The 21,240-nt window shown below is 41.4% G+C and overlaps 2 protein-coding genes and 1 long non-coding RNA gene across 3 annotated transcripts; all 3 read right to left on the bottom strand.

Annotated features, from left to right (window-relative positions):
- Positions 1-687: 687 nt before the first annotated feature.
- On the bottom strand, positions 688-9,424 carry slc25a42 (solute carrier family 25 member 42). The gene is made up of 8 exons (XM_019856856.1): positions 9,012-9,424; positions 5,753-5,914; positions 5,168-5,279; positions 4,846-4,871; positions 4,572-4,738; positions 4,350-4,466; positions 3,600-3,751; positions 688-3,492 (listed from the first exon to the last, which is right to left on the bottom strand). The coding sequence occupies exons 2-8, from the start codon at positions 5,828-5,830 to the stop codon at positions 3,167-3,169; spliced, it is 978 nt and encodes a 325-aa protein (XP_019712415.1). The 5' UTR covers positions 5,831-5,914; positions 9,012-9,424; the 3' UTR covers positions 688-3,166.
- A 256-nt stretch (positions 9,425-9,680) lies between these two features.
- On the bottom strand, positions 9,681-13,512 carry armc6 (armadillo repeat containing 6). The gene is made up of 7 exons (XM_019856855.1): positions 13,098-13,512; positions 12,691-12,776; positions 12,033-12,603; positions 11,501-11,646; positions 11,297-11,428; positions 10,687-10,824; positions 9,681-10,554 (listed from the first exon to the last, which is right to left on the bottom strand). The coding sequence occupies exons 1-7, from the start codon at positions 13,216-13,218 to the stop codon at positions 10,342-10,344; spliced, it is 1,407 nt and encodes a 468-aa protein (XP_019712414.1). The 5' UTR covers positions 13,219-13,512; the 3' UTR covers positions 9,681-10,341.
- Positions 13,513-18,951: 5,439 nt separating this feature from the next.
- Positions 18,952-21,205, bottom strand: LOC109507332 (uncharacterized). Its single transcript, XR_002166447.1, has 3 exons — positions 21,116-21,205; positions 19,267-20,047; positions 18,952-19,192 (listed from the first exon to the last, which is right to left on the bottom strand). It is a non-coding gene; the product is annotated as an uncharacterized LOC109507332 (long non-coding RNA).
- Positions 21,206-21,240: the final 35 nt, after the last annotated feature.

Raw genomic sequence — 21,240 nt, 5'->3', positions numbered from 1 at the left:
TTATCTCATTCAGCGATTAATTTGGTACTTTTACTGTAATCCTAGTTTCCAGCTTTGCGCTCCTGTGGTGCGTTCACGGTCAAAGTTCAAGTTCATGCGTCACACCAACAAATGCGAGTCGGCTCGCGTTCGCGTACAGGGACGAAGCACTGTGCTTACCCTACCATCTAGCGACCGTTTTTGGAATTGCACATCATAAATACATTTCCGAGATTGGAGTGCCCTCTAGTGGATATTTTTCGCAGTTACCAAGCTTCACTCTTTTTTGTTGGTTTTCCCACTAAATCATCCCATAATCCATATAAAGTATATATTTCTTCGATAAATATTTTGTAAATGCGTTTCTTTTCAGTAGGGAAAGCAAATGACAATCAGTTCTCAAGTGCCTTACCTGGATATATAAGGGTCTAAAAAAATGTGTCGTACTTCTAAGTTACAGTACATAAATACAAACAAAACTGAATTTAAAGGAATATTGTTCCACATTTTAAAATACAAACAGCCAAATAATTCACTGTAACAGTACAGTTTGAACGTTTAATTCAATTGGGTGGAAAAGAAATTGTGCGGTTTTACAGCGTGGCAGCTACAAGGACTGAGTTAGTGCTGAACATTAAGCTACGTCATTTGTCTGACCGCCACGAAACTTGAGAAATATGGGTCACTACAATGAAAGAGGAGGCATTCCAAGAGTGCGTACTCGTTTTATTTGACTTTTAAAAACAGTCATATAGAGAAGTTGAGTCAATATGAATGCAGTGTGCAGATGAGGTACGCATTATACACACACGCTCAGATGGCACAAATCAATGGAACTTAAAAAGCGGGTATTTGAACAACCACTGCACTTGAAACAATACTCTGCACATTGAGGTATGGAAATTGTGTTAAAACAATTATTATGGATATCTGAACATTAAAATGGTTCATCACTCAAATTGTCAGGATTTTCATGTTTTAGTATTCCACCGAGTCTATTAAAAATGCCCTCCTACCCACCAAATGAAGTCAGCATAAATACAGATTTTTTATTTTTATTTTCATGTCCCCACAAACTACGTTTACACTACGTTCTCACCGGCCACGCCAGCCCTGTTTCAGGCCACTGTGGACAAAACGAAATTGTCGCGAGACAATGCGGAGAGGATGCAAACATGACAGGCCGTGATTGCTGTGGATGCCCGAGGAGATGTTTCAACTGTTAGACATTTACAGATCCCTGACAACACACCTGCATGAAAGGATACCCAACGCGTGTTTGTCCCACGCAGCCAGAGCCTGTTAGTGGGTTATCAGGCTTACAAAACCTCGGTAGAAAAACTGGACTGAAGAATGACAATAACTCAGAGGCCTTATGAACCTCCACTAACCACAAACAACCCTCAGCAGGGGACCATCAAAAAGAAACAAACAAAAAAAAAAAAGATCAACTTTCCAAACAGTTGGTGAAAGAAGCTCAGTCATAGTCGAAGGGTGACTATTCCCTCGCCAGGCACTTCAAGAGACACGACTGAGATGTTCAGTGAGCTTGCAGCTGCTGAGCTGAGACCGAAAGGCATTCCATGTGTCATCTTCATATTTCTATCAACTAAGGGGTTCTCAAAATGGGGTCTGTTGTGACTTTGGGGTACACAAAATAATTCAAATATAACATTTACTAAACATTTACTGCTCCCTCCGTACCTTTGTAGCAATTTAAAGCTGTGATAACATTTTAATGTATTATATAAATCTGATCTTACATCTCACACACACACACACATATATAAATCACAAGAATAAAGTACATTTTGAAAAATATGAGTCATGTTATCGTATCATCATGGCTTTTCATCTCAAATTTAGGCAACTTTTTATTTCCTATGGCATTTAGAGTAAATGTGGTCGTCTAAGTGCTGCTTAGTTACTGGTAACGCTGAGGAACGAACGATTTGAAAGGGAAAAAAAAAAGTTAGTCTTGGTTTTTCTCTTAACCTTGCAACCATGGGCATACCGCTGGAAATTTGCTTTATGCAGTTTTCCATCGTAGTGTTTTTGTTTACATACATACGCATTTACTGAATACTTTCTCAAGAAAACAGTGATACGATAGCTCAAAAAGTTGATGTGACAAGAGAAAAATTGAGATCAGTTTCAGATCCCGCAACCAAAAATAAGTTCAAAACAGCTGTCAGACCCGACTCAACAAAACACGTTCCCCAGTGTGATCAATAGAAATTCAAGTTGTGTTTCAAAGTTGATATATTAATCAGTCACATTTGTCGATTCCATGTCACACAATAAATATTGAAGGGATGAAGCAGCTATGTTAAGATTGTCTCACGTTTAAAAGTGACTTTGAAAGAAAAAAAAAACAATGTGCCAAAGTGACAGACAATAGTTAGCTAATGCCTCTTCACTGAAGATGTTTCACATGTATGAAATAAGTCAGCCAGAAGGAAAAAATAAAAATAAAAATCACATCTTCAACTGAAATGTTAAAATGCCCGCTAATGTGAGACCGGGCCTAGTCTGAGAATTCTTGTGCGTCATTATATTAACCCAGTATCTCATCCACAGCTATCCTGTGCCACAAAACTTTGGTATCATTCGTGGAATCGATGTATATAAACGCTAACATTGTCGTTTCAGAGATCAAAAAGTGTACCCATATTGCAAATCGCATGCGTCCCCCACCCCAATATGATGTAGCCCTGCAAGAAGCAAAATGTTAAAAGTTGATCGAAATGTTTCAGTCACTTTGGGATGGCACTGGAATATAATTTAGTTCAATATCTTATTATTCCACATCAAACCTATTTAAGGCCTAATCTCATATATGACAGAATCTACAAAGTGGACAGTAAATAAATGGCAGCCTTCATTGCTGTAGAAGGCAACTGGAAGCTCCTCGGCGTGTCAGTGACATTTACACCCTCGGTCGCCGTCTCAGGTTTTGCGATCACGCGAGTACAGACAACAACCAGAGAGCATATTTGCACTTTGCCGCATGACAAGAACGCATGCAGACGCTGAGTCGCATCTTTTGTGGAGCACGCGTGTTAGGACCCATGATCCACTGACTGCGAGTATGTGCGTGTTTGCCTCGACTGCCACAAAACTCATTCCTCGCTCACTCTTCCCAGTTCCCAGTGAAGGCATCACATTCACAAGTATTTTCTCGCCATTACCGGGATGCGTAGCCCATCTCGTGCAGCTTCTTCAGGAGGATTTGAGTCAGGTCAAAGGTGGTGAAGCTGATCCCCACTGCAATGGGCCCTTTGACCCAGTTCATACTGAGGCCTTTATAGAGTCCTCGGATAACCCCCTCCTCGGACACGATCTCCCTCATGGTGCCCAGGATGGTGCCGTACGTGTGACCCGTGACCCCCGCCGTCTGCATGCGCCGCCGTACCACGTCCAACGGGTAGGACGCCGACTGACCGATGAGGCCCGCACAGGCCCCAAAAGCCAGCCGTTCATACGAGTAAGGCTGCGGGCGCCCACTTCTCTCTGCGTCGGAGGGGACCGCATCAAAAGTTATGGCGGCAAAGCAATGTTGACACCGAAAACACAAAGACTGAGGTGAGATATGTTCTTCTTGTTCTTATATACTCTACCTGCATGAAGCTTCTTCAGCGTCTCGTAGGTAAAGAAGCTGAGGCCAGCGTAGGGGACCACGCCCAGTATAGTGGGCGTAAAACCTCGATACAGGGTCTTCAGTCCTTCTTCCCGGGAGATCCGCACAAACACATGCAAAATGTTGCTGTACCTAACAATAGACAAGCACTGTTTATTTTTTTTTTTTATATTACCGTATTTTCCGCACTAAAAGGCGCACCTAAAAGCCTTCCATTTTCTTAAAAGCGCCTTAAAATCCGATGTGCCTTGTGTATGGTCATTCCGGTAATATTTCAAACCCAAAATGGCTCCTTGCTCGAGACATGCTGACAACGCAGAGTTCGAACTTAAGGCGATCAAGAGAGTTCAACGTTAACGAATCAATGTTATAACTTGCTGATGGTTAAGTGAACTATGTCGCTGCTTCATTAAATAAGTTTTACTGACATCTGATCGTTCTGTTTGTGTTTGCTTGAGCGTAGCTCCATCTGGTGGATGCATTGTAGATTGCGTGTTATAATGCAGTGCGCCCAATGTATGAAAAAAATTACAAAATACGCCATTCATTGAAGGTGCGCCTCATAATCCAGTGCGCCTTTTAGTGTGGAAAATACCGTAACAATATTTACACTGCATATAGCGGTATTGATTTCTTTTGAATATTCCTGACAACTGTTGTCATGGTGACATTTCAGATGATCTTTTCTGTACGCAGGTCACTAGGTGATTACGGTTTAAAGTGGCCTTACATTTCTTTCGGTGTCACAGCCATTCGAGCTCGCACCATGTCCAGAGGATACGTCAACATGGCAGCAGTGATGCCGGCCATAGATCCGGCCAGTAACCTCGGGAGCGGTGGGAGGACCCTGGATCAAAACACCAAACCAGAAAACATCAGCTTTACACTAACCCGAACTTCATTGTAATAAATAAACGGTGTGTGTACGCAATGTTTTGAGGCTCACACTCACTTCCCCTGAAAGCCGTAGTAGTCACCCAGGAGACTTTTGTACTGCTCGTGCGCGCAGAACTGGATGGCGGCGTACGGAATGACTCGCACCATTGTGGCGGAGTTTCCGCGCCACAGCGCGAAGAAGCCATCCGTCAGGTATGTGCGGTAGATTAACCTGTAGGCCTCCTGAAATACACGCAGCAGCTTACTTTTCCACTTGTTGTCATACTGATTATGAATGACGAGCTCGAGAGGAATATTGTGGTGTCAATACTTCATCAACTCAAACTTACTTTAGCAGAGAATCTTGCTGAAGACACTTGGGGGGGGAAAAAAAACATAGTTCAAACTCAGTTTTTTGTGAAATTCAGTTGACATAAAAACTCTGCACACTTCTGTTGAAACGCGTGTTTTTTGGCGATATAACAAATGAGTGCGTGATAAATGGTGTAAAAACGCCAGATCAAGTTATATGCGGGTGTGCACACTTCTGCAACCATATTGACTCAAGTGCTTAATGCTCCCCTCACTAAAATATTGAAATGGAGCTGTATAGATTACAAGTCACATTAAGACACAGTTTCCGCATTTTGACCTGCCCGGCATCCAGTTTACCTTGAAAAATGATTTTAGTCCTGTCCAACGGCGCGACAGCAGTTTTGGCCACAGCTCCCGCTAACGCCCCCGAGAAGAGCGAGTTGAGGACAGAGCGAGTCTGCTTCAGGCCCTGTGCGGCAAGGAAAGGGTCCCTTTTGAGTTCACTCAAACACCTGCTGGGTACGGAAACCATTTTCTGTTTGGATTGCTGTAGATTATTAAATAGGAGTTGGCCCGAGAATGATTTGATGGCATCTGATGGGCAAGCTGACAAATCCGACGGGATGGCCTTCACAAATTCACAGTCAATTTTCCAGAAAAAATAACCAGTCAGACATAATATACATAACACAGCAGCTTCGCTACCCGTGAGAGTTTTGGGGCAGAATGCTACCAAAAAATAGCTAGTAAATGTACCAAAGGCAAATCTAAAATACTCGAAAGTTCAAACTATCCGGCGCTTCCTTTCAAAGGTAATGTGATGTCATTCGTTACCATTCTGGAGTTTGTCCACATATGCTGGGAGTTGATGTTCAGAGCCATTCAAGAAAGCGCTCAAAGAGAAAATGAGCATGTCATGATCCCGACCGTGTACTCACTCACTTCTGACTGAGTGGAGGCCCGCGGCAGCACTTCTCCGTGGGCGAGTGCTGCACGTTGATCCTGGACTCCACTCCCCATGCCCGAGGACTACCAGTAAGACACCGCTGCTTCCTCGGAGCGCATTCATGAATCCCACCACCGGGAGGGCAATCGCTCTGTGAGCTGAAGAGAAGAGAGAGGGGTCAGAAGCAACACACATTTCATTTCAATGGGGGAAGAACTTTTAATTAGACACAGCACCATTTGAGATTACATTATTTTTCGAAACGATAGAAATAGCTTTTAGAGGGACTCAAACATGTCGTCAAAGTTTGATCTTCATTTTGAGCAGGGGTGTCAAACCCATTTTTGTCGCGGGCCTGATTTTAGTTCCAGTTTCCCTTGTAGGGCCATTATGACTGAAACCATATAAAGAAGTCAGGAATAACAGTTTTTTTCGCCTATTGTTTAAGTTGTTGAATTGAGGGGTTTGGTAACAAGAAAATGCTTACAGTATCTCATTATTGATTACAAATGAGAAGTTGAAATTTTGGTACAGATTTTAGCAAGCATCGTGAAAGTTTACATCTTTGATTTGCTTTCGCAGGCCACATCATATGATGTGGTGGGCCAGATCTGGGCCACGGGCCTTGAGTTTGACACCTGTGATTTTCAAGATCTGCTCGAAAAAGTAGGTCGTCGCTGTTTGGTGACTTCATATTTAGTGGTCGTTTTTTTACAGGGCTCGACAGATTTGGGATTTAGTTTTGCCTACCTGGCCACGATTTACGAATTAACGCTTAATGACAGTACATACTGCTGAATTGTTATGGTATGGAATCACTCACTGGCGTGTCCGTTATACATTTAGCCACTTGGAAACAAGACCCTGGACAAAGTGACGTCCCAAAATAACATCTGAAGAGCAACGCTGTTGACTTGTCGGTGAAAGGTGTCCGGTGGGCCACCGCCGAGTGAACAATAACCGTGTCGGTTCCTTGCTTGCTCCGCGGGTTTGACTTTCCACGCAAAGTATCGTCAAACTTGCCAGTAGTGAGCTTCTGCGAGCTCATCATTTTAGCAGGTGATCACTTATTTATGTGTTGTTTAACCTCTCAAGCCTCCAACCTCATTGCGACAGCACAGGTTTCACAGTCAATAATCAAACTAAAAGATGGAGGTAGATATGCAGTTCTCTCTAACTGGGAGCCCGGATGTCGCTCGACTGTGTAATAAGTAGTCGGGTGCATTCTTACAAAAAAAAAAACAAAAAACAGTTCAGCGATTGTATTCTTTCTTCAATTTACCCTTTGAGGGACAGCAGTTACTGCAGTGGACAGCTTATTATGCTATTGGGTTGAAGGGTGCATGAAAGGGAGAACATGCTGTACAAAAGTGATCAGCGACTAAAACAACACACAACTCACATGACAGACATACTGTTAAGGTATTTTTTTTACCATTCAAATTTGACAGGATTGTTCACAACACTGCTGACTTTTTTTCTCTTTACAGAGCCTTTAATTAAACCACTGAAAGTGCTGATGTAACATTTCCTGTATATTTAATCAAGGCTTTATAATGGTAAAGGTTTGACTCTTTTGTTCCATTTATAATATTTTCGATGGAAATGCAATCTCTTCAATTCTGACTAAACCCGAAGAGTTTTCCGTATTGGCATTTAAAAACCATTTAAGCACAAAACCCACTTGACAATACAATGTTTCATTAAGGGTGACTGCCGATGCCGAGTCTGCAAATTGGTTTGAAAAAGGATCAAAGCTATGTTGAATCAACAGAACAAGATAATGAGAGGTAACCAGGAAGAGAGCCAACAAGGGGCTCCTGTGGAAAAGTGGGCTCCTAATACTGGCCTCATTACAACAGAATTTGCAGCCAGATCCTGACATGAGCAGCTTGGGCCCTGAAGTGTCCCCACACATTTTGTTTCTAATTCACATCACTGCTGAGCAAGTTCTGACTATCTCCCATCTCTGTTATTATCCTGTGGAATTATATATACTTTTTCAATAATGAGAATACAAAGCTTCCACTTGTTGTGTTCATCAGCTGCTCAAAGTACTTTTCCCCTTCAACATAGGCAAAACTATCAAGTGATAAGATACAAGAGTGGGTCACACCACTTTGGGTTAGCTTGGATTTGAAAACTGTCGTTTGTGCCATTGTTATATTACGCTTCTTTGGCACACATAATTAGATTTTATTTGAGCGCGGACTTTGTATCGCCCTCACCTTTCATCTTGATATGTATGGCTTTCCCTATCAATGACTTCAGCACACTTATTAGTTGAATCCAGTTAAGACCATGGAGTCTGAAGTCTGTATTCTGCTCATATTCAGTCATACTGTATCACTTTCCGATGCCCACAGCGTAGCTTGGTGTCCTTGAAGAAATCATCACCTAGAATTGGAATACTCCCTGCTGGAGACGCACAAACTTTGGAATGCGCCAAGCTGAAAATCGGTTTAGGAGAAACGAAAGTTATGATATCACACCTTGTGCCTCGGTACCACTCTTCTGATAGTATAAAAGTGATGTGAATCTCTTCCTGCTTCGCACTCGTGACCCGCAGCCATTGTCTGTAATTCGCGGGTGCCCGGAATATTCTGTTATTAAAAGCTTTGAAGAAACTGTTCATCGATTCCAGCCTTTATTTGAAGAACCAACATTCTCCTTGTCCAAAATTCAACGAACGCGCGGAGGAAAGAAGGCCACTTTCCCCCCAACAAGTCACACATTGTTCCATTGGCTGGACAAAGTCGCCCACCCTGTGTGGGTGCAGCCAAGATCATTTTGGACAAGGTGGTAAGACTTTCTTCAGCATCTGGCAGAAAAGGCTCCACAGCCGTGCACTAGATCTTTTAGGCATCCGTTAAATAGTTCCAACAGTTATTCGGTAGTTCATGTGAGTATAGCGGGCACTAAAGATAAAGGAAAGTTCACTCTGAACTTTTTCATTTGGTTCCCTTGAACGAGAATCCAATCCAAGTCGCGGCGGTGAGAGGAACGAATCCTAAACCACTTGACTCAAAAAGCGATCACAGAACTTTGCTGACACACTACCGTGGAATACAAGTAAAGGAAGCGTTCTCAAGCACGTTAACTTTGTACTTATAATGTCTGGGCACGTTCTTCATATATATTTTGTCCTCAATTTTGTGGAGACCCTCTTGGCTTTCGGACGTCAAGTCATCACCTTGTGCCGTCACCTGCCTTGAAATGACACATTAACAGCATGACACACAACCGGTTGCTTACCCGATTTGACACCGGCACAATTTCCAATGCTTTGGAAAACTTCTCCCCGTTGGATTGTCCAAGCATAAACTAGTATTCCTAGTAGCCGCCTTTCGGCATTCAAGTTAGCCAGATATCGGGTTAGATAACGCTAGCGAGCCGTTAGCTCGCTGCTACACAACTGCTTGTGTTCATTTTTTTTTTTTACTGGAGCAAATGCGCCGCGGTAGACGGAAGACAACTCTGCGGCGTGAAATGTACGCTGACTTGTAAGTAATTCTATCATTCAGTCGCGCAGAGGCGACTTGGAGCGGTTGACATCGTCCATGCTTGCTGCTGCTCCTGTCACAAACACAGCCCAAGCCGTCCCTCCCTCCGTCAAGTTGACAAGGGCGAGTGGAGATGCATTATGGGAAATGTAGTCTGACTCGGGCTGAGCGTGTTCGGATAGGCCCGATGGTGGGGCGTCAACAGGAGTTCAGAGCATTAAAATTCGGACTTGTTTGACCTTGAATCTCACACCCAAATGTGAGCATAGTTTTAACTGTTTCCCTGTACAGAGTAAATGTCTTTTAAATTTGACACACCACACTATCCAAGTACCCTTTGTCAACCGTCGAGACTTCAAATGTATTTTTCTTCATCTGTGCCAGAGATGGAGAGTGACAGGTTGAACAATACGTCTTCCAGTAGTTGGCAGAAGGTGCAGTTTATGTGTATCAATCCATTGTCATTCATACAACATAAAAGTAGTTTGGTGTTTAATGTAACAGACCCAGATTTCACAATTAATTTGTGAATACATTGAGATGAGATTCATATAATTTCAGTCTACCACATATATCTTCTGTGGCATTTTATTTTGGTGGTGTGCTATGAGATGTTTCTCATTTAAAAAAAAAAGGGTAGAGGACTTTTTAAAAACTATGCATATTCATCCGTGATGCACCAGTGTGTTATAGATACATTATGTGCAAACAATATATCAAAAAGGAATAAAAGACATGCATAACAACTATCATGGCATTGATAGACAAAGGCTTCACCATGATTACACAACGGTCAAATAAAAACCATATTCCAAGACGGTGAACATGATGCATATTCACATGAATTGACTTTTGGCAACTTGGAGCTTCAAGTAAGCCAACTTCATAAAAAAATCAAATTTGAATACAATAGAGGAAAGTGAAAAGGAACTTTCCTTGTGGATTTAGTCGACGGTGTTTCCCCCACTCAAACATAATGCCGATTGCCACATTTCCTCAGATTGTAGTTTGTTTTGCTGAAATAATTTCAGGAACATTTACTATAATATTACATCGCGTTTCATGGTCGCTCTCCTCTTGTTTCAGTTAGTGATGCCGCCACGTTTGCCGGTCCACAGCTCCCTTAGCTCCACCTGGCAGCCCAGATCCCTGAGGGCAGCCTTAGCAGCGTCGCCGCAGTCTTGGTGGGTCCGTAGCGCTTGCAATATGAGGGCCTCCACACCCATGTCCAAAATTGGTTGGCTGTAGTTGGGCTGGTGTGAAACTAGGTTTCTCAGCAGCATGCATGCCTGTTTCTGGTTATAAAAGGTAGAAAAGGACACGTTAAGCGTCTCATTTTACATTTGAAGTTAAATGAAGTGTGAGTGGTTGTGAGTCTCCATGTGCCCTGCGACTGACTGCCTGGTGATCAGTCATGTTATGCTTACCTGCACATGAACAATACCGGGATGTGACCTCATAGCCTGCACGGCAGCTAAGGCTCCTCCTTCCTCCATGATGACCTTGCAGTTGTTGGGCTTCCGTAAAGCCAGGACGGAAAGGCATGCACAGCCCTGCTCACACACCTGAATAAGGATATAAAATGGATGAACTATATGAACAAAGAATTTCTATTGTATAGTCCTAAGTGGCAAATAACAGGGCCCCGACTGATTAATCAGATGAAAATGCAATTTTTTGGAACATAGACACATTACAACATAAGACAAAGGAAATCCAAACACCACTGAGTAAAAAAAATAATAATAATAATAAAATATGGCCATTTTTCCGACCTTTCTCTCTGTTGTTAAAAGAACGTTTTAGGTCAAAGTAAAGTCAAACAGTCAAATGATTTGCCTATAATTCACACCTGTACTGTTGTAAGCATTAAGGGACCAAAATACACATTATTTTATTCTTTTTTTTTTTTTTTAATTAATCAGCTAATTAATCGGTTAGCGGAAATGTATTCTGCCAAATATTGCAATCGGCTTTAAAAAAAAAAAATCCATATCAGTCAGGCCCTAACACATACAATTCATAGCAATGGCTTACAGCAGAGATTGTCACGTGTCTGTTCATGGCAATGACAATGAGCTGGACCCCACCCGCTTTAACCACCGCATCTTTCACGTCATCATTTCCCGCGACAGCTCGTATTGCACTCAGGACCTGCCGCACCAACTCCTGAGAGGGGAAAAAAGAAGCTCGGTGACAATGTTCATGGATTACAGACATCTATAACCTCTATGTTTGTACCGCTGACTCATAGCTGTCTGCGAGCAGTGTCATAATGAGCTTCAGTCCACCCAGGTCACAAATGTCTTGGCAGAACTCGTTCCTTACGGCCAAACGGGACAAGGTGGCACACAGCTCACTCAAAACAGAGATATTGTCATCGTGAGCTGAAGGTAGAAAGACATGTGGAAATTACATTAAGAAAATAAGACATCCACAAGATGACACAGAGGAAAGGTATTGTCTATTTTCCACGGACGTCACTCCAAAGATGAAGAATCAAACCATCATCATTAGGGCTGAAATAATTGAATATATTTTTAAGTGATTATTCTCGTAGTTATGCCATTGATATGCCATGTGATCTACTAAAACTTGATTTTGCATTATTCAACAAACAAATGTGCACGGGAGGCGCTTGTACTACTGTTGTCCACTTGGGGTCACTATCATCACTTCCCACCATACTTTAAACTCTATGACTGAGTTGGTAACATTTATTTTGTGCATGCTTTAATGTCTTGTATGCACTGTAGAGATTAGCCGGTCTCACCTTTTGCAGACTCAATTAAGACTTTCAGGCCGTTGTGCTGGAGAACAATCATCTTGGCGTGCTCATGAGCATGCCCAAACGTAACACGGATATCATCGTCAAAGGTCATGATCCTGAGAGCTCCAGAGGCTTCCTTGACCACCTCGGCACATCCACTGTGCTGTTTAATGGCATTTGTCAGTAAAGGCAGGACGCCCGCTTTGACCAAATCCTGTCTGTTCTGCTCATGTTTCAAACAAGAATGACGCACAGCGGAGATGGCAGCTCGTGTCAATGAAGAATCAGCATGGTACCTCTTGAGAACGTCCAAAAGGAAGTTCTTGCCATCTGCATCGAACAAGTCTGGCTGTCCATCAGTCAGCGCAGCTAAGGCGGACAGAGAAGCCAACGTGGCTACCTGATCTCCCACGCTCTTTTGGCAGTAGGAGAGGATGATGGGATATGCGCCTTTCTGGGCTGCCAGGTACCGTTGAGCGAATCCAAGTGAACATTGCTCACTGAAGCACTTTATATCTAATGCCACTTTCGTGCTGTCAGGCGAGTCTTGTGCAATGCGGAGGGACTCGAGGGCCTGCAAGTGAAAGAAATATGATACTGGACTGTATAAGGGGTGGACACTATATGAAGCCGATTATTAGGATGTAGAAGATATATATACCTGTAAGATCTCATGCGTTTGCGCCTGTTGTTTGTCATCTGATGACACAGCAGGTACAGCTTTTACAATACAACTGAGGTCCACACCTGCAATATACACATCAGTTATCTATGATAGATTACACCGAGTCACTGTCAATTAACAAATGATCATATATCTTCCAGGAGAGATTTAGCTAAATAAGCTTAGCCTTTATCAAATTGTGCACGTGTATCTAATGTTGAGGGCGAACAGCTCAGCTAAGAGATTCCTTCCAGTTCATAATCCATTAACTATTTAATGGTTTAACCTCGAAGGTTAAACACACGCATTGTTCACCCAATGTAACTTGTCATGATTCAGCAAATTGTGCATGCGAGTTACCAAGAAACAAACCAGTACATTTATGGTAACTCTGGCCACAATACCTTGAGACTGAAACTGCTCCACAGCCTCCCTCAAAGCGTCGTCGGGATCCATTTCAAACTCGTCGATATTTTCCCTCACTGCAGCATCAAATGTTTCCTGAGTGATCCTCCGTAGAGCCATTTTCAGATCACCCGCCCGTTTGTTCGCGTTTCTAGTTGAACTTAATATATCTATTGCGCAATAACCTTGCTTAACTGCAGTTTTGTTTTGTTTTTTAATCACAAATAACAAAGTAGTTAACGCCCTGTGTTTTCCCTCTCTGTAATCAATAAACCTTGCACGGTCGATTTCCGCAGTTTACGTATTGGCGCTCTGCTTCTGGTAAACTTGTACGTCGCGTAATTTGTGCCGGTCTGTTTTAGTGAATTGCCGTCTGCGCAAAACGGTCCTACTTCTTTATGTGCTCGGTTGAAACATACAACTATGTATAGTTCCATGTCTTTTGAAAGCAGCGAGAAATGTCACACTGAGTGGTTTACATGGTTCAAGAGTATTCCACCCAGCTGTCTTCGGGCAGCAGGCGGGGGACACCCTGAACCGGTTGCCAGCCAATCGGATCAAGAATAGTGTAACATTATTTAATACACGAACGGGTGGTAAATCATCATTTACTCAGACATTTTATTGGGTGCATTAATAACCATTTAGGCAGCTAACCAACAAACTATGACTCCATGTTAAACTAAGGTTAGATAAAGTCAAGTAATGACCCCTGTAGGTAATTTGAAAATATATCTGTCAATAGACAGACGGACGGATTGATGGATGGATGGATCGATAGATAGATTGAGGAGACAAATTGGATGGATTGGCAAAGGAGTTTAAAAGCTGAAATCAAAAGAAACATAATCTGTCCCATGTTGACAACTGAAAAAGGAAGATAAAATAAACCATAAAACAAATACCAAAAAAAAAAATCAATATTAAATTCATAGCATTTGGACAATGTAACAGTAGAAGGCTGTTTGTGGCCATAAACTGAGAGGGAGTTATTCAGTTAGTCTGTCACTGCACAAGAAAATAATGATGCATAAAATACCCCATATTACAATTACTTGCAATGGTGGTTAAAAAAATGCATAGCTTTTACTACCCCAAACAATGAACAAAAATGCTTCTATGCACTGAAAATCATTGTTTAAAGGAATAGAATTATCATAAACTGAACTGTTTTCGTTGCTTTGCTTCTGAATATTTTTAACTGTTGTATTTGTAAATTATTTTAGGTATTATGTCTTTGCTTGTGTGAAGCACATTGAATTGACTTGAGTTTGAAATGTACTATAAAGCTGACTTGCCTTATTCGCAATGCAAAACCCACATGCATCTTTATCGTTCAAAAAGGTCATCGTATCTCAGTTTGGTCACTGTTATTTTTATTTTTTGAACAACCTGTTGTGTCCTGCTTCTCTCAGACCGGAATTAACCCTTTGAGTCTCTTGAAATGATTATCTTTTTCTATCTATTAACAATACAAAATTAGTAATTGATTATTTATTTCACAGGTCAATTCAAAGGATGGAGCGTAAGGCCTCCATCAAACCCCTCCTTCAAATATTGTATTAGTATTATAAAAAATACATATTTGAGATCCTAATGATAAGCGGAACAAAGAATGGATGAATAAATAACCCGCTATCCAGTCATCATGAAGTCTCTCGCTGTTTATCTGGTGGCCAACAGCGCGGCAGCCGCACGTCACGCCACCAGGGGGTGGAGACTATTCATAATGAGTTTGAACTTCTGGGACGCTTGAGGCTTTCTTGGACGCAGCGGAGAGGAGCCGTTTCCTGCCAAATAGTGAGACGGTGTTCGTCGTCACTGCAGTAGTCTCTTCCTGCATTCATTGTTACGGCGCTTAATGAGGATTAAGTTGACGCCGTCGTCTGGCTGCCGGCGGCCCATAGGCCCGCCTCCACATGGACAGAAAGAATCCGGAGTTTGATGCAGTTTAATTTTGGGCTAACCCACTTAACCCCTAAAGTTTTACTCTATTTTATCTTGGCACCAGATTTTGCCTAAAGACTACTGTAAACAGTGGTGCATTGGTTTACGAGTTTAATTTGTTCGGTGGTCATGCTCGTAACTCAAAATACACATGACTCAAATCATCTTTGCACAATGAAATGAATGGATATGGCATTCATCAGCTCCACCCCAGCCCCCCCTCCCAAAAAAAAAACACTTGTGACTATATTTTATGAATAAGATATCACGCTACAGTATTGTACATTATAAAAACATACAGTAATATCATAGACAGACATCATGAGAGGGCAATGTAAGACACAGGCATGCATAATACACAAAGAGGAGTTTGACAGCTAAATGACTCAGTAAGATGCAGTAATAGTCGTTTTTCTCAGATGAATAAAAATATAGATATATGCCTGTGAGTATTGTTATGTCTGTTTACATTTGTTGCTGCACCATTTGTGTCACAATATCCATCATTTAGAGGATAAAACAACTGCAACATCAATGAAAGTTGTACTTTGCTAACTCTGTGTATCAATACAGAGAGGACACAAAGTTAGCATGTTGCTGTGTAAACATGATTATTTTTAAAGAATTTACATTCAATTCACTCAATTTTAAAATGAACACCATTGCTGACAACAGGGGTGGCTAATGCCCCATCAGAAATCTGTGTAGCCACAGTGAAGCCGCTCCCGCATTAAAAAAATAAAATAAAAAAAAGAACATTTCTTCATAAATAATTTTTTCAGTGCCCCTTATGTATCAGTCAACCCCCCCCTTTCGCCCCGGGAGGGGAAAATTCTTGTGCAGTTCCTGTTTGACGATAAAATAAGTGACGGTATAATCAAGCTAATCATTTTGAGCACTTATTAGGCCTACTAAGCTTCTGAATTTTAATATTGAACATGAGGGTGGTACTTTTGGACCCGAGGATTTTTTTTTTAGGTGTTTGGTGGAAAAAATTGAAAACCATTGCCCTGATGGATTCACAGTGGTACTACAGCACCACCTATTGGCATAAATGTGCTTCTGAACGTGTAAGATGTTGGAGTAATCTATAATAAACAAAAAATAGAGGGGATGCTAGTTTAACAATATAAGACACCGTGTTGCATTTTACCCTACTACTGTAACTAATAAGAATCTGGAACTTTATAAGAGCAATTAGTATGTTTTTCTTTTAATTTCTAAATAAAACTGAACATTAACATTCAAACTACGTTATTTCTCATAGCCCTCTATTGGCATGAAGTAACAAAGTACAAATACTACTACACTGTTGTACATTTGACTGTATCATTCAATAACGTGCTTTGTACTCGAGTACATTTCAGAGTCTGTACTTTATTACTTTTACAAGTACAAGAGTTGAATTGGGACATCTACTTTCAAAGTCTTTTTAACACAAGCATTGAAATACAGAGTGGGAGTATTTTGCCACCTCGGAATACTCTCTGAACACTCTACAAATATATTGTTACATTTCCAGTTATTCCTGTTATTGCGTCCAACGTGGGACACAAATAGTCACTTTTCAGCTAGGTCATTACCAGAGTAATTAATTTAGTCAACAGTTTAATTACTTGCGTTCTGAAATGCCAACATCACCACGTTTTGCAAGTCAGAAAGTTACTCAGACTTGTCATGAACACCTTGACCATCCTGTAGCCTTTGAACAAGCACCGTGAGGAATCCATGTAGAATCTCAGAAGAGTTGCCAAATATGTTGTCCTAAAATCCCAGTCAGATTCCAACTCATAAGTGGGAGTCAGTACACATCTGCCGCCATTTAAAATGCCCCTCACAATAAAATGTTTAAGGAAAAATTATTCACAATATGTAGAACATAATGTGCTGATAAGGCACAGTCACATTTTTATTTTTACTTTGATTACTAAGCCATCTGATTGGTTTCTCTTGCCAAATGGTAAATAGCTTCATATGACACAGGCACAGGAGATAAGTCCTGTTTAAACATTTGATCCAAACCAGGCGTTTGAAAACTAAGTTGCTCTCCCGTTTCTGGAGTTGACCGCCAACTTCTTAATGCCTGCTTAATTTTGACCCTTTGCCCTTGATCAAACCGATTACTGTTACTGCAACCAGGAAATCTACCAGAGACTAAACCATTTTATTTAACAAGCGTTGATAGAGCTTTGAGACTTGACTTTGAAGGTATCACTTCTATAAAAGGGCGCCCCATGAAATTGGACAACAGCTCATAGATGGATTTTATTTGATTTTATTCCTAATAATATTGAGGAACCGAAAAGAGGATCGAGAGCAGTTTACCATTACCTGAAAAAAAAAAAAAAGTAATCCATCCAATTTTATTAACAGAGAATTGAAGCGATGCCTTTCTGCAGACGTATACAAGTCAACGTATGGCCTCAGGAGGTGGAGTGGCAGGATGAGAGGAGGGAGACAATCAGACCTGATGACACAGCATCATCTAAAGAGAAGCTTAGGAGGGCAGAATGAAGCTGACAAAGCACTCAATCGTACCAACCCCCACCTGTTAGAGAGCGGTGGCCCCCCTCGCACTCCAGTGCTTATGCAGACTTCTTGTGCTCACATCAGATGTACAGTAGTATGATGGGATTGTGGATGAGTTCATTCCTCAGGGATGTAATAAAGAGTTGACAGCCAGTGTGTGGACCTGGGTTTTGGGCTTGTGTGACTGCTTTAGAGCCCCTTGGTGTTAGCTTAAAGAAAGGCGAAAAGGGGAGGAGGGCAGGAAAAATATAAAGTCAGACAAGATAGCCAGAGGTGGCTTCCGGCTGGTGTGGCTGCTTACAGTTTTTCATGTATGTATGGGCAACTTGTACATGCAAATCATACATATATATAATATACATCCACAAATGCTACATTGTAATAGCTCTTAAACTAGGTAGTAGCCTAGCAAAATGCCCCCCACCCCCTCTCCAAAAATAAAAAATAAAAAAATAGCACATAGCATCCCTTGTAACAGAAAAACTGGCGCATGGAGGGCAAAATGAATGATACCACTGGCTTCAGTTGGAAAAATTGTTTGGGAAATATTTATGTCATTCTTGTTACATGCATGCACGGTGGTATTTGGAGTGCCATGTTTTTTTTCGATGGTACCTGTTGCAAAACATTTCAGAATCGCTGGTATAAAAAGGTCATTATATGTTTGACATAGCTCTGCGTTCGGAGGCCAGGAAGAGAAGGTTTAAAACATATATATTAAGAAGACCAATCCTTACAATATCACTTAAGGGGTAAAACAAGTTTGAACTCTGTTAGTTTGTTTTAGTTGCCAACATATACACATTCTGTTGACACAAACTGCATTCAATGAATATGTATCAAGTGCTTTAGGTGAAAGAATGTGGTGGCTCCACAAATAACGTTACGTCTCGAGCAGTTGTGTTGGGGTGGGTGCCTTTCCTGAGGCTAATTGGCACTTCTCCAGCAAAAACTTACAATATTTTGCGACTGCACCGGGTCGTAAACTGGCCATCTCCCAGCCCCCAGGCAAGTTCTACACAGAGTATGCCTTTGCATGTACAACGGCAGTGTTTTTGTCATGTCATAGTGATATCTTCAAATCATTGATTGGTGTAACATACAGGGAGACTTTGCACATAATGTGTAGAGAACCAATGTGAAACCATTTCTTCACCTTGTATTACTTTTTTATTTTCTCAGGTTTTATGAGACCTGAAGTGATCAAGAAGAGAGATCCTCTTTTCAATGAATTTGCATTGTGAGCACATACTCTGTGAGCTCCTATATTTTGTTGTTCTACTTCTTCCTTTCATAACTTTGCTGCTGTGTATTGGGAATTTCTCCATTGCGAGACTAATAAAGGTTTTCTTATCTTATCTTATCTTATCTTACACAGGACATACACGTTGCATGAAATGAATATGATTACTGTATGTATGAAATAGAGACTTCTGGAGTGAACTCCAGATAGTTCTTTTACACCCTGCAGCAATTAACACTACAGTACTTCCATATTTGACAAGTTGATGATCCAGCACAGCTTCTTGGCTTGGTTGAGCAGTAAAGCCAGTTTTGTCATTGCTGCAGGACTTTTCTCTGCTTTCGTTGTTGAAGGACTTGCAATGGGAGGTCAGTTCTACAAGGCCAAAATTACAAATGATGTGTTTGGTGCAACCGTTCATCACCAAAACAACGCCATAATGTACCCACAGTGAAGATGGTGGTGGCAGCATCATTTGGGGCTGTTTTTCCTCAGCTAAAACTGGGGCCAAAGTCAAGGAGGAGGAAATTATGAACAGTTCCAAATCCAACACAGGCTGAAATTTGATTCGGTGTTAATCAGAGGCACTTTAATTGCTGGCAGGTGTGTGCGGACTACCAATTAACATGATTGGACAATTCTGAACACAGCCACATCCCAGTTATAAGAGGGTATCTGTTTTCTTTTCATTGAACTTCCTGAAATCCAGTGCCATGCAGGCCTTGACTTCCTCCAGACAGGACAAAAGTCTCAACAATGAGAAAGTGTCCTTTTTCGCTCAGTGGGACACAGATCCGACAGTCATCTGCATAGTAGTGAAAGGAAATACAATGACTACTTAAGATGGAACCCAAAGGGAGGAATGAGAAAAGCAGAAGCCCCAGAATTGAAGCCTGTGGAACACCATACGACAGTGGTGCAGTGCAGGACTCAAAGCAGCTAAGGCTAACAAAAAAGTTCTGTCAGGCAAAGAAGATTTAAACCACTCAACGGCAGTACCACTAATACCCACCTGGTGCTGCAAACGAGCCAACGGAACACCGTATTCCATCGTACAATAATAATATGAGGCATAAATTCCTTATCCTCTGTGTAGATGAAGAAGGACTAATATTATTGCATTTTATTGAGGAGTATTGACTGGCTCCATGTTTATATGTAGGTCTGTATTGTACTGCCCTCAGGTGGTAAGGATGCACAGAGAGAGGAAGCAGCACAATAGCCATTGAACTGAAGCAAAAAAAAAAAAGTGTGAATAACAGTTTATTTCTTTACTTCTTCTTCTTCTTCTTCTCCTTTCGGCACGTCCCTATTCAGGGGTCGCCACAGCGAGTCAGTTGATTTCTTTACAATATAATTAATTATGTCATTACTGTCTGTTTTAATAAAGTATTAAACATTCCTATTTTTAATGGTTTCATTTCAATGCTGAAAACTAATTTGAGTGTCTTGAGTTACAAGCATGGTCTCAGGACGAATTAAACTATTATCTCAAGGCACAACTGTGTATATTTAATGTACTTTCTTAAAAGTATTGGATTTTTGTTGAATCTGTTCAAAATGTCGTAAGGTTGTGTCTTCAATCCTCAAGAAATGATGACGTAAAGCACAGATATGTGAAAAATCAAAGTACGGTAAGACATTCCAGTGGTGCCTTGAGATACGAGTGACCCGACTTAAAAGTTTTTCAAGATAAGAGCTGTAGATTAGATGATGTTTTTGCTTTGACTTGCGAGCACTAATTTCACATGAGTGCTGGCAGGTGACTTTTACTCAATTCACCACCAGTGGCAATTTCGCCAATGTAAAGAGTAAATAAAGTAATTTCTTCAAAAAGAGGCTTCAAGCCGTTTGTCGAGTTTTAGTTTAATTTACGTGCACTCGATAAACACACCATATATTTAAGAAAAAAAAAACTCATAAAAACTTAACTTAAAATGAAGCATTTTCCAGAAAAATAAAAACTGACCAAAACTAACAACACTGCTCTCAAAAAAATAATCAAAACTAACTGAATTTGAAAAACAAAAGTCAAAATGAAATAAAAACTAACTATAATGAAAAATCCAAAATTAATGTAACCCTGATCTCAAGGCCCCACTGCACTTCGTTGCTTCCCACAACCGACCCCGTGTGGCTATTGTTTATGGCAGTTCAAGTGTAATATGCACACATCAATACTGTAACATGCTTGTTGAGAATTCTGTCGCGTGCCAGGGGCAATCAGTCCAGGGTCACCCCTCCACCCCTCTCCCGAAGACCTGTGAGGGGCTTCCTGACTTTGCTCATCCTTCCTACCTTGGGCCTTGGTGGTCATCGGTCTACATGATGTGATCCCGTCGCCCTGGTATGCCGAGGTGCGCATGCCCACTAAAGAGGACGCAGCGGCTCCATGTGTGTTGAGGCGCATTATTTGGCAACAG

The sequence above is a fragment of the Hippocampus comes genome, unplaced genomic scaffold, assembly GCF_001891065.2.
Source record: "Hippocampus comes isolate QL1 unplaced genomic scaffold, H_comes_QL1_v1.1 scaffold105, whole genome shotgun sequence".
In the NCBI taxonomy this organism is placed as follows: Eukaryota; Metazoa; Chordata; class Actinopteri; order Syngnathiformes; family Syngnathidae; genus Hippocampus; species Hippocampus comes.
Note: the sequence above shows the minus strand (reverse complement) of the source record. Positions and strands in the feature narration are given on the sequence as shown.